This window comes from Neoarius graeffei, chromosome 25 (assembly GCF_027579695.1).
Source record: "Neoarius graeffei isolate fNeoGra1 chromosome 25, fNeoGra1.pri, whole genome shotgun sequence".
Classification (NCBI taxonomy): Eukaryota; Metazoa; Chordata; class Actinopteri; order Siluriformes; family Ariidae; genus Neoarius; species Neoarius graeffei.
In genome coordinates this window covers 50,140,987-50,155,430 of record NC_083593.1, presented here as the reverse complement: position 1 = coordinate 50,155,430, position 14,444 = coordinate 50,140,987, and the positions used below count along the sequence as shown (strand labels likewise).

At 39.4% G+C, this 14,444-nt stretch overlaps 1 protein-coding gene across 2 annotated transcripts in view; it reads right to left on the bottom strand.

Annotated features, from left to right (window-relative positions):
• pstpip2 (proline-serine-threonine phosphatase interacting protein 2) overlaps window positions 1-14,444 on the bottom strand; it is a 75,703-nt gene that overhangs the window by 21,198 nt on the left and 40,061 nt on the right. For both annotated transcript variants that reach the window (XM_060909031.1, XM_060909032.1), the window contains exons 7-8: window positions 5,005-5,103; window positions 959-1,004 (exon numbers count right to left, since the gene is read on the bottom strand). In XM_060909031.1, the coding sequence (XP_060765014.1) occupies window positions 959-1,004; window positions 5,005-5,103 (145 nt within the window). The remainder of the gene's footprint in view (window positions 1-958; window positions 1,005-5,004; window positions 5,104-14,444) is intronic.

The window sequence follows — 14,444 nt, the reverse complement described above, 5'->3', positions numbered from 1 at the left end:
CAGTGTGAACGTAGCCTTAGTGAAGAAGTGTAATGCAAGCATGAGTCAACTAAACAGGATTAGAAACAAACTACCTCCTAGGATAAGAAAGGACCTGGCACAAACCCTGGTACTCTCTCACTTGGATTACTGCTCTCCCGCATGGGGAAACACAACAGCTAAAAACATCAAACGCCTCCAAGTAGTGCAAAATAGAGCAGCAAGGTTTGCCCTCGGATGTGATACCAAGACAGATAGTGCAACAATGCTACATATCTTAGGCTGGTTACCGGTGAGCGAGAGAATCCAACACAGAAGCTTTGCCACATTTCGTAGGATACTACACACTGGAGTGCCGAAAACATTGTACTCACATTCCAGTCAAACAACAGTCGGTACCAAACTCGATCAACAACAACAAACTCCATCAAACTGCCAAAACCTAAAACCAATGCTGAAAGGAAACGCTTCCTCTACCGTATGTCTCATCAATGGAATACAACACATGACAGGACAGTTAATGAATGAACTTGTATTTTTCTTTTATTCTGCAGTATGATTATGTATTTTAGTGTGATTGTTCTGTAGTTTCCCTGTCTGTCATCTGATATTGTATTGTACTTCCTGTATAGGACCACAGGGAGAATAGCTAACAGAAATGTCAAGCTAATTGTGGATCCAAATCAAGTCAAAGTCAAAGTCAATTTTACAAAAGCATTTGAATTGTAATCAAAACAATTTTCCCACAGTGGAGGCCAGATAAAGCAAGATACTATCTTTATTCTTATTAAACATGACAAAAGAAACATTGAGTGTTAGGTAAATGCAAAAAAATTTGTAAAATTAGAAAATTTATTTTTTGACCATAATGTCCCAAACGAGAGACCAGTTTCTGAGACGGACCCAGATATGAGACATGTGCATGTTTGTGCTTATCTACATCTAGCTGTAAATGTAAATTATTTGTAAATGAGCTCACCTGCTTCCTCTGCTGACTGTTTGGCTTGCTGCGCTTTGGCGTAGAGCTGGTAGGAGAAAGACAGTATAAATGAAAGAAGGAATGAAACAAAGTGAGACAGAATGAGAGAGAGATAGAGAATGACATCATGCCTCTGTATATAGGCTTTGCACTGCTCTTCTCTCACTCAACTTTTCCTGCGAGTCAAAAATAAATGTACTCTTCTGTAGTTGTAGTACCAATCTTTCCTCTTCAGTTACCCCACCTCTCTCTCTTGCAGAGCTCAAAATGATGTTTGCATTGTCGGTGCTCATGCTGATAAAGGAAAAATGGGTGAGTGTAAACATCAGAGTGAGTTTGACAAGGGCCAAATTGTGCTGGCGAGATGACTGGGTCTGAGCATCTCCAAAATGGCAGGTCTTGTGAGGTGTTCCCAGTGGTTAGTACCTACCAAAAGTGGTCCAAGGAAGGACAACCAGTGACCTGGCAACAGGGTCACTACCCAAGACTCACTGGGGAGTGAAGGCTAGCTGATCCCACAGAAGAGCTACTGTAGCACATATTGCTGAAAAACTTAATGCTGGCTATGATAGAAAGGTGTCAGAACACACAGTGCATCACAGCTTCCTGTGTATGGAGCTGCGTAGCCGCAGATCAGTCAGAGCGCCCATGCTGGCCCCTGTCCACCACTGAAAGAACCTACGGTATGATGGGCACATGAGCATCAGAACTGGACCATGGAGCAATGAAAGAAGGTGATCTCGTCTGGTTTTCTTTTATATCATGTGGACGGTTGGGTGCGAGTGCATCATTTACTTCAGGAAGAGATGGCACCAATATGCACTAGGGGTAGAAGGCAAACCGGCAGAGGCAGTGTGCTGCTCTGGGCAGTGTTCTACTGGGAAACCTTGGGCTTTCATGTAGACGTTACTTTGACATGTACCGTCTACCTAAACATTGTTACAGACCAAGTACAGCCCTTCATGGCAACAGTATTCCATAATGGAAGTGGCCTCTTTCAGAAGGATAATGCTTCCTGCTACACTGAAAAAATTATTCCTGAATGGTCTGAAGAACATGACAGAGATCAAAGTGTTGACTTGGCCTCCAAATTCCCCAGATCTCAATCGGATTGAACATTACATTCCAGGCATTTAACAGACACTCAGTTGGGGGTTAGGTGCCTTGCTCGAGGGCACTTCAGCCATTCCTGCTGGTCCAGGGAATTGAACCAGCAATCTTTTGGTTCCAAAGTTGCTTCTCTAACCATTAGGCCATGGCGTCCCCCAAGCTGGAAAATCTGGTGGACTGGCACAAATGATATTGTTGTGGATAACCCTCTGTTGTCTATTTTTCAAAAAATCTTAAATACCAGTTGGTGATATAAGGGCTTATTTGAAGCTTTTTAAGCTTATAGGAAAGTAGGTCATGCTTGACCGAATCAAACGCCTTGCTAAAGTCCATGGTGAATATCTGAATCACTTTGCAGTCAGGGTTGTCAAGATGACTGTTGACGTTGTGTTGGATAGCGAAAACAGCATCAGTGCAACTTCCACCTTCTCTGTATGCAAACTGAGTATTACTGAAACTTCTTTCAACTTTACCTTTGACATGAATGTTATGCACAATCTTCTCAAAGGCTCTTACAGTGACGGAGGTGACATTTACGCCTCGGTAATCATTGTTCTCCTTAGGTAGAGCTATTTTAGGAAGTGGTTTTACATTGGCTCTTTTCCAAGAGGCAGGCCATGATTAAGACGAAAGCTAAGTTTAGCTTTACTAAGCTTCAAGTAGCCAAAATAAGACTGACATATTCTCATCTCATCTCATTATCTCTAGCCGCTTTATCCTGTTCTACAGGGTCGCAGGCAAGCTGGAGCCTATCCCAGCTGACTACGGGCGAAAGGCGGGGTACACCCTGGACAAGTCGCCAGGTCATCACAGGGCTGACACAGACACAGACAACCATTCACACTCACATTCACACCTACGGTCAATTTAGAGTCACCAGTTAACCTAACCTGCATGTCTTTGGACTGTGGGGGAAACCGGAGCACCCGGAGGAAACCCACGCGGACACGGGGAGAACATGCAAACTCCGCACAGAAAGGCCCTCGCCGGCCACAGGGCTCAAACCCAGACCTTCTTGCTGTGAGGCGACAGCGCTAACCACTACACCACCGTGCTGCAGACTGACATATTACCACATCTAAAGTTATTCTAGATGACTCTCTCTCCAATGAAGAAGATATAACATTACAGAGTAGTAGATCTTAAAAAATAAAAGAATCTACTGAGGTTACATGAGTCAGAGTGAAATGCTCAGGCCTCAGCCTCTGAGCACATCATTGTATTGTACTGCATCACATTGAAAGGGTCCAACTGATTACATATTTCATTATTCACTCTTTTTCATCTATATTTTAGTGGTTAGATTTCCGTTGACTTGGCTCGGAGCTAACACATGAGAACATTATGGCCACCTGAAGCGAAATTGAAACTCTAGGACCTCGCTTTAACGAGTTTCTGAGAAGGAAATTGATAGTCAAATGTAAAGCCACTAGATACTTGACAGCGCTGACGCGGCGCACTGACAGGAAGTTCAAGTTGAATCATGGGTTTTGGCTTGCGTTTCCATTCTAGCACTTCAGTCAACCGACATGGTGTACAGCACTCTTTATCCATCCACACTGAGAGCTGATCATGGATCATTTTTGTGTTTTGTGCTGTCAAATGGCACACCGATTTACTAACATGCAATTCCCCCCCCCCCCCCAAAGTCTGCAAACACAACAGATGTACAGAAACTGACTGGATACACTTTTGGTTCAGCTCCAAACACAACACCATGTTTCTTATCTTACTGCATTAAAACACGTGAAAAATATGCGTGTTTCAAATATTTTTGCACGTTTCATTCTTCAAAATAAGATTAAAATACGTAAAGAACAGTGCTGTGTTTTTGTAGCAATTGAACTTCATTAACAAAAAAAAAAATCTGATTTATGTTAAATATAAATAAAAATAAGCAAAATTTAGGAATATTTAATAATTTTTCAGGTGTTTCATTTTGGATGGAATCAACATAAAACGGCAAAGAAAACAATTAATTTAAAAAAAATTCCATGTCTGAGACCAACAGTTGAAGATCCCCTGAATTTTAAACCAGTATTAATAATCCAAGTATAATAATAATAATAATAATAATAATAATAAGTCGGGTACCACCCGAACTGATGATCACATCATCAGCTTTTCTTTGGTTAGTCAGACACAAGGTATGCCACCACTCTTGCCAGAGCAGTTGGGGGTTAGGTGCCTTCCTCAAGGGCAAATCAGCCAGTCCTGCTGGTCCAGGGAATCGAACCAGTGACCTTTTGGTCCCAAAGCTGCCTCTCTGACCATTAATAATAATAATAATAATAATAATAATAATAGCTTTATGTGTTTTATCCTAGGGCTGGATGATATAACAAAATATTGATGTCATGATAAGTTACGTCACAATATGCTTTTCTGGGATATCATGATATCTTTTTTTTTTTTTAGCAATTTTTAGTTACAAACTATTAAAGTCGAGGCAACTGTTAAAACATTGCACTTAATCTTTAACACTTTTAGCATTTTGCAATTTTATAAATAAAATACAAATTTTTATTTTTAAAAATGTCACAAATTCAAATAAATTTATCTACCATCACGCACGTACTGCACTGCTGAGAAACTGTTTCAAACATACATAGCTATTATGATACATATCATGTATCATAGAAATGCCTTTGAGAATCATGATATAATATTTCTGTCGTATCGTCCTCTCTTACTTTATGTTCAAGAACCATAAAATAACTAAGAAAAATCTTTACAGTTGTATCAAATCCTGAACGCTCTGCGCTTATGAAGGCCAAGCAGCTGGAGTTTGGGATTATGCACCCACTGAATGGTAATTATGATTAAAAGTTAGGCATTTTCCAGGATATCTACACACTGTTGTAATAAAATTGTTGACTGCATTAAAATCTTGAGCTTTTCTCACGATATCTGGCAGTTCTGGTATCATTACATACCTTCTCTTGCTGTTTGGCATTGCTGGTGGTAGCATTTCGGTTCATCGTCTGCTCTGCATCTTCTTTATCACGACATTTCTGCTCGTAGGTCTTCTTAGTCTGGAACACACACGCACACAAACACTGACATGCTGGCTTGCAAAAGTGATGTCATTTCTTTGCATTCGGAGACAAACTTTCCCAGCAATAGTTATCGCAGTTCTTCTTCTTATTAAAGCATGTAATAATAATAAACAAACCATACACTAAACATAGTCCATCAGCTATACGTCTGATGCCTGAGGTTGACATCTTTAGAGTCACAGTAGTTACAAGGCTAATGTAGCTAGCAAGTAATAAAAAATGATTTTACACATCTCATTCTCATCTCATTATCTCTAGCCGCTTTATCCTGTTCTACAGGGTCGCAGGCAAGCTGGAGCCTATCCCAGCTGACTACGGGCGAAAGGCGGGGTACACCCTGGACAAGTCGCCAGGTCATTACAGGGCTGACACATAGACACAGACAACCATTCACACTCACATTCACACCTACGGTCAATTTAGAGTCACCAGTTAACCTAACCTGCATGTCTTTGGACTGTGGGGGAAACCGGAGCACCCGGAGGAAACCCACGCGGACACGGGGAGAACATGCAAACTCCGCACAGAAAGGCCCTCGCCGGCTACGGGGCTCGAACCCGGACCTTCTTGCTGTGAGGCGACAGCGCTAACCACTACACCACCGTGCCACCGATTTTACACATCTCTTTAATAAATACACACCCAAATTGTTATATAATTGGTTCAAACATCATCATGCTTCATTGTCTAATTGTTAAAGACCGTCAATGACAGCGTAGCTCACTCTGGGCCTGTCTCGTCCAGAAGGAATGATCTAAAGTGGGCCACCTTGCGCAATAAACATTACAAGGTATATACACGATATACAAGCTATATATAGAAGCTATATCCACCCTAGGAATACCGACTTATTTGCCAGAAAGCATCCAAAACGGTGAGGAATTGACCGAGAAGAAGCGATTTTTGTTGAACTGCTCATTAAAGCTTAATTAGTCCATAACTTGATTAATAATTGTAATTCAGCAAATCTGGGTAGAAGTTATATGCACCCTCGAAACCCCTACCTTCATGCCAAAAAAAAAAAAAAATTGATGAAGAACTGAGGGAGAAGAAGTGATTTTTGTGAAATGTGGACAGTGCCGGACAGACAACACATGATGGCATAAACTCATCGCCTGTCGGCTGGATGACCTAATAATACCCAACTTTGTGTTTTTTCTGCGACATGACAAGCTGCAACTGTTTTTCTTATTAACTTCAAAAAAGAGAAAAAAAAAAGAGTCTGGTGAGCAAATGACTGTTAATAACTGCTAAAACATAAGTGATAACAGGAACTAACTTTTGTGGATGTTCCTCAGTATTACATGTAACCATATATGGATAAGATTACTGTGCTATGAAAGGAACGAGATGTTTCAGGACGTGTTGTGATTGCAAAATTCTATAACTATAAAAGTGTGTCGCTGTCTATCACGCTTGTATCGTGCTATACGGCAGCGAGTCCTGGGCCACCTATGCTTGTCAGGAGAAATACTTGCACTCCTTTTACATGAGGTGTTTATGCCACATTCTGTTCATCTCGTGGACAGACAAGGTCCCTAACAGCGCAGTACTTTATAGAGCAGGCATCCCCTCAATGTATACCCTCCTCAGACAATGTAGCATGAGATGGCTGGGCTATGTCCAGCGAATGGAGGATGGTCGCATCCCCAAGGATCTCCTGTATGGAGAGCTGGAACTCAGGTCGAGGGCTACCGGAAGACCAAAGCTATGCTTCCGAGATGTCTGCAAAAGGGACATGCTTGCAATCGGTCTTCCAGTGGACGACTGGGAACGTCTTGCGGTGGAACATAGTATCTGGAAGGCCGGTTGCAGTGAAGCACTTGAAATAGGAGAGAAAAGGCTCAACAATGAGGCTGACGCAAAAAGAGCCAGGAGAACGGTCAATGCAGGAGCTCCATCGGCAACAGCCTATGTCTGTCCAACTTGCCATTGCATCTGCTGCTCTAGGATTGGGCTAGTAAGCCATTGAAGGAAATGCTTGAACCGGGCCTGAATTGTGCGACCCATGCATTCGTCATGGACTTCATCTAATGGCTGTCGATGATGTGTGGAGTTAATTATTTTCCTATAACAGAACACCTTCAAGCAGCTTTGTAGATCCAGTGCAACTAACGAAGAAGAAGCAAACAACAAGCAGACTTTAAGTGTTCCACTACTTTTGGAAGAAGAGAAACACTGCTGTATGCTTGCTTTTTAGCAGAATGGTTCTGGGGTGGGGGTATTATAGAGGTTTTCTCCTCTCAACCATTCACACCTATGGACAAGTTAGTGTAGCCGGTTAACCTAACTGCATGTCTTTGGACTGTGGGGGAACGCGGAGGAAACCCACGCAGAGACGGGGGAGAACGTGCAAACTCCATACAGAAAGGCCCCCATCGGACACTGGTCTTGAACTGAGAACCTTCTTGCTGTGAGGCAACAGTGCTAACCACTACATCACCGTGCCGCCACCCACATAAGATTTAAAGTAGGGAAATTGCTTAGCAACAGTGAACCACTTATCAGGATCTGATAGTGAAAGTTGTTGAAACGGGAACACACACACAGAGCCACATACATGGAAAAGAAAATGTTCTGTAATAAAGGTTCATGTTTTTATGACAGTAGCGCTTTTGTTCCTCTTGCAAGTCATCACAAATGGATTAACTACAATCGGGTGTTTTATATACAGTACATCCTGATCCTTACTGTCACACTGACCATATGACTTCACACTCACAGTAAATACATTTTTTACTCTTTTTAATTACAAATAACACGGTGTGCTATGTCAGCTTGAGCACAGAACTGTTTAATATATTTCAATTTAACACAACCATTTTATAAATTGCTTTAAAGATCCATTTCAAAACCCAAGCTCTATGTTAAGAACGTCCAAAAAAATTAAATATAAAACTATTTTACGTTACCCCGTTGTTGTTTTTTTTTAAGAACCGAACCTAGATTGAGTTTCCCACTTATTTGTTTCTGTAATCTTTTGCTAACTCATGTTTCCATGGAAACTAAATTTGCCAACATTTAAAGTAATTTGGCCAGACTTACGCTAATGATGCATAAATGCAATAATAATAGCCTATTAAATGACTTAACAATAATACTTATTGAAATATCTTTATTTAACATTAAATAAATGCCGGCTCAATAGAAATAATTTAATTTTCTAATTTAGCACATCAACTGTAAGCATTTATTTTTAAACAGTTATTGATGTACTAACTACTATTTAAGTGTGGTATGGACAAAACTGACATTTTGACATAAAATATGCTTCATAAATGGTATGAACTCATTAAATTTAGCATTTATTGTAAACTAAAATACATTATTATCACACTAATGATATATTTTCTATACTTTGCGCTACAAATTTTAACATAAATGCACCTGTAGTTGTGGAAAGACGCAATTATAAATAATAAAATGATAATTTTATTGCAATACAAAGATAAACTGATATAATAGTATGTTCAAAATTAGACAGGATCATTAAAAAGAACAGCCAATACCATCAACTCAAGCAGTCCTTCCAAACTGATGAAAATTATATATTATATATACATACACAGTGCCCTCCACAATTATTGGCACCCCTTGTAAAGCTTAGTAAAGAAGATTAGAAAAAAATCAACCTTTTGGTGAAGCAGCTTCATATAACACTGGGAAAATGAGAAAAATCCAACCTTTAATTGATATAAATGTATTCAGAGAAAAACAAATCCCTCATCAAGACAATTATTTTCAGCAATACACGTGCCACTATTATTGACACCTCTGTATTTAATACTTTGTACAACCTCCCTTTGCCAGTAAAAAACAACGAGTCTTCTCCTATAACATTTTATAAGGTTGGAGATACAAAGCAGGGCATCTGAGATGATTTCTCTGAACAGAATCTCTTCAGATCATCCAGGGTCCTTGGCCCTTTCTTGTGCACTCTCTTATTCAGCTCACCCCACAGGTTTTCAGTGGGCTTCAGGTCAGGGGACTGAGATGGCCATGACAGAAGCTTGGTTCTGTGGTCGGCTAACCATTTTTCTTGATTTGAACATATGCTTCAGATCATTGTCCTGCTGGAAGATCCAGTGATGATCCAATTTTACTTTCCTGGCAGAAGCAGCTAGATTTTGATTTAAAATGTCTTGGTATTGCATGGAGTTGATGATGCCATGTACCCTAACAAGGTTTCCAGGGCCTTTGGAGGAAAAACAGCCCCAAAACATCACAGAACCTCCACGATATTTTACAGCTGGGATAAGGTTCTTTTCATTTTTGCCATCCTTCTTTTTACACCAAACCCACCTTGAGTGTTTACTGCCAAAAAGCTCCATTTTTGGTATATTAGACCATAGAACACAGTTCCAGTCAAAGCTGTAGTAGTGTTTCGCACACTTCAGGTGCTTACATTTGTGGTTAACTGACAGAAAAAGGCTTTTTTTTCTGGCAAACCTTCCAAATGATCTGTTGGCATGGAGGTGGCATCCGATTGTGGTTTTGGAGACTTGGAAACCCAAAGATTTTACTTTTTCTTGTAATTCAGCAACAGTCATCATTGGGGATTTTTTTCCCCTCTCTTACCATCCTCCTCACTGAACGTGGGGGCAAAATAAACTTGGATCCTCTTCCAGGCAAGTTTCTAACAGTTCCAGTTGGTGTCCACTTTTTATTATTGCCCTAACAGTAGAAATGGACATTTTCAGGTGAGTAGCTAGATTTTTTATAATCATTCCCTGACTTATGAAGCTCAACACACTTCTCCCTCATTTGGCTTGCTTTCTCTTATCTTTCCCCTTGTTGATGGATGACTAAGGGAATTTGGCCTCTGTGTTACCTCATATTTGTATCCCAGTTAATCAGGAAGTCATGGATTACAGCTTGAAAGTTCCTACACACTCCAATCAACTAAAAAAATGTACAATTTAAATGGGAAACTTGCTTCAGTTACATTATGTTCACTATAATTTCCAGGGGTGCCAATAATAGTGACAGATGTGTTTTTGTTGAAAATAATTATCTCTTGATGAGGGATTTGTTTTTCTCTGAATAAATTTATTTCAAGTAAAGGTTGGCTTTTTTTTTCTCATTTTTCAGTGTGAGATGACGCTACTTTGCCAAAAGGTGGATTTTTTCCAATCCGTTTTACTCATTTTTAGAAGGGGTGCCAATAATTGTGGAGGGCACTGTATGTATATCATTTTTTAACATTTTCAGGTTAAATTTCAGAAACAATAGTTGTGTCTGAAACAGACAGCAGCCTTAACGAGTCAGAAGTCAGTTCCTATGTTTGAAACGGCACACTACTCCATTACTACCAAGTCCCGTAAGAGAGTTCTGCATTTCCTACATTTTCAAGTATTTTACAGTCAAGGATCATTTTAAGTATTTCAAAAAAAAGTAGACTATTTCAGTACAAATGTATTTTATGAACATAAGATTTCATAATAATACTTTGGACATTTTGGAGAGATTGAACTTTTCAGTCACAGAGCACAATTTTTTAAATCAAAACGGGCTCTAGATTCAAGTTTCTTGCCTACTTGTTTTGAGTTACTGACTTTTGGATTAAACCTGATCAATTCAAGTAACTAACAGACTATAAACTATAAGAACCCAACAATAAATATAACTTCCAAAATAGTGGGTTCTACACAGTTACACAGTAAATGTCATAACACGTGTATATGCTGCTATCTGAACAGTAAATGTACTGTATCTATCTTTCGTATCAATACGCAGGTGATTATAGAAAATCATGTCTGCTGATTGGTTGAGAGATTCAGATGATTTCTCGCTAATCAGCTCGAGCGACTTGGCAAAATGGCGGCCAATCGCTTCGTCACTGCAAGTGAGGAAGAATTACAAATTATGAACAAAAATGCTGTTCCTAAAAGCACTAAAGATGCTATGAAGTTTGGTCTAAAACTATTCAAAGGTAAGGTGGAATTGTGATTTATTTTATCGATTTCAAAACAAAGTATTTTATGTTTTTTTTTTTTACTTTATTCTGAACAATAAAGAAGATATAAAAATAAAAATTTAAATAAAAAATGCAATAATAAACATCGTCATAAACAAACAAAATAGCGTAGCCACAAGGCAATAACATAATATTCAGAAAGGATCAGGAAGAAGTAATAACTTATCCAATCCTAACCCTCTATACCACCGCTAATCAAATGTCACTTTCCACCATAATAAACTATATATACAAAAGAAAACAAAAGCAATAAACAAAAAAGAAAACGTACCAACATACCAAAACATACCGACATGGTAAAATATCGACCAAATCAAATCATATATACAGATACTTATGTTATGCATATAGACACACATACAATACATATATACAGTACATACATATACACATACCTATAGCTATACACTAAATACAAGAAGTATTTTATGTGAGTCGGCATAGATAAGTGACAAGTTTGCACCGTGCCGTTATTACATTTGCATGGCGTATTTGAATTTTGAAATAAATAATTTTTTTAAATAAGTTTTTTTTTTTTAAATAATGACCTGTGCATTTATGCTAAAACAATTGTCCACCTCAGGCTCAGTGAATATCGGTGAATAAAAACCGAGACGCATTCACTTCGCCTTCACTTCAACAAATAATTGTTAAATATAAATTCTATCTCAACCAACTTGATGTTTTGGACTATATTAATCTGAACAAGTCATTGTGTGACTTCCTTTTTGCCACTGTGTACCGTAAATGAGCTGCAGATATTCACTTCCTCTTCAGTTCTCACACAAGATATACAGCACTGGTCCGTCACGTGAGGTGGAATGAAAGCAGTTCACAGCCCTCTCAGTTTTTATGAACTCTAATAGTTCATTAAAAAAAAATACATCAATCACTATTTGACAATTCAATAGCAATAGAATTACGACACAAGTAAATATATCGTTTTAAATGCTGAACCAGTCAGTCAGCATTTATTTTCCCCTCAGCAGTTCACCATTTCACAGACTAAGCCATGATCTAACATTTACAAAACAGTCTATCCACAAAATTAGGATTATTAGAAACAGTTTAACTCACAACCTAGCATTACAGTAAACAGCCTAACATAGCATAGTAAACAAACTACCTGAGTAGTAATAAAGCTAAACACGCACACATACAACTAGCTTCAATAAACTATTTATACCTCAATTAATAGGCAAGACTAATACAAATGAAGGCTTCATTAAAAGTAAAAAAAAAAAAACCTGATGCTGCATGAACATGTCAGCTAGCTATGTACATGCTAGTCAGGCTAACTAGCATACGTCAACCTTTGGTCAATCAAACCTGTATAACCAACCTCCAAAATCCGTATTTCCCTTATAAAATCCGTATAAGATGCAAATTAAAATAATTTACCTAAAATTTGAATGATAATTAACAATGATATATCCAAGTTAGTTTTTATTCAATATTAATAACAATAAACCTTCAGAATGAATACAAAGCTCCAATGTTTGACAAAAACACAAAGTGTCACTCTAATGTTCTGAATTGTACTCCATGACAGCTTTTTTTTTTAGCAGTCTGCACCAATACCTCACGAGGCTGCATGTCACAGCAAGTGTCTGTGTTGATCTTGCCGGAGTGCCCATTCAGAATCTTTTCAGTCGCTAGTGAAAGTCGCTCAGGTGGAAATACGCTTTTCAAACAAAATGTTACTTCCCGGTTGGCGGGATTTTCGCAATGCAGTGTGCGCATGATCAAAAGTGGAACGAAGTCTCGCTACCACAAGATAACACGTGATTTCATAAGACTCTTTACTGGCTGTCAGTGCTTTCTGTGGTGTACAGTACGTTTGTAAATGTTATGCGCTCTTTTATCATCGTGGGAATTGATCATAGCTCTAAATAAATATTGACGTTTTTTTAAAGAATCCGTATAACTTTATTTGTACGCCTGTATACTACGTTTATTGAATCAAATCCGTATAAAATACGGACATTCCGTATAGGTTGACATGTATGAACTAGCTAAAACACACTTTTCTTGTAAAATCACTGTAGTACACTAGTTATACTACAGATTTGGTTACTATATGGCAAAATGTGTAATAAAAATGAGCATAACTGCAATGATTTTACAAGTGGAGTGTAATTTAAGGGGCTAGCAACCTATGTGCTATTCTTGCTAGTTGGCTTTAGGACAGGATATGCTAGTTATACTACAGCTTCAGGTACTATATGGGAAACTGTGGAATAAAAATGAGTACGGTGTCCCAGTACAGACTAGAGATGGATAAAAAGACAAAAAACAAAACAAAACAAAACAAGAAAAACCCTTGCAATTTCTGACATAGTAGCTTTTTCTGTGAGGAGATGTTTATTTATCATTTATGGAAATAGTCTCCAGTGTCAGGTTTTCAGACACACGGAAGTGTTCATGATAGAGGATTTGGCTGCTTTTCATTTTCTTGGTAACATGAAAGGCTGCATTTTTTGTCATATAAATCATTTGTAGGATTAATCCTTTTTTTTTTTTAAGATTTTTTTTGGGGCTTTTTGTCACCTTTATTGGATAGGACAGTGTAGAGACAGGACAGGAAATGAGCGGGAGAGAGAGACAGGGAGGGATCGGGAAATAACCTCGGGTCGGAATCGAACCCGGGTCCCCGGATTTATGGTATGGCGCCTTAGCCACCTGAGCCACGACTGGCATTGTCTATGATGTTCAGCAGTTTGTCCAAAGTCCTCTTCTCTGCCACCGTCACCAGAGAGTGCAGCTTCAAGCCAATCACAGAGCCGGCCTGCCTGATCAGTTTGTCCAGCCGGGATGTGTCATTCTTGGATGTGCTGCCCCCCCAGCACACCACAGTGTAAAACAGGACACTGGCGACCACGGACTGATAAAACATCCACAGGAGTTTCCTACAGATGTTAAAGGACCGCAGCCTCTTCAGGAAGTACAGCCTGCTCTGTCCCTTCCTGTACAGGTGGTTGGTGTTGCAAGTCCAGTCCAGCTTGCTGTCCAGCCACAGCCTGAGGTACTTGTAGGAATCCACAGCCTCTACCTTGACTCCCTCGATCAGAACTGGTCGTGAACTTGGTCTGGACCTCCCAAAGTCAATGACCAGCTCCTTGGTCTTCGAAGTGTTGAGCTGCAGATGGTTCCTGTTGCACCAAATGGCAAAGTCCTTCATCAGGCTCCTATACTCCTCCTCTCTATCGTCCCTGATACACCCCGTGATGGCTGTGTCATCGGCGAACTTCTGAATGTGACACAGCTCCGAGTTGTAGCAGAAGTCTACGGTGTACAGGGTGAAGAGAAGAGGGGCCAGCACCATGCCCTGGGGTGCTCC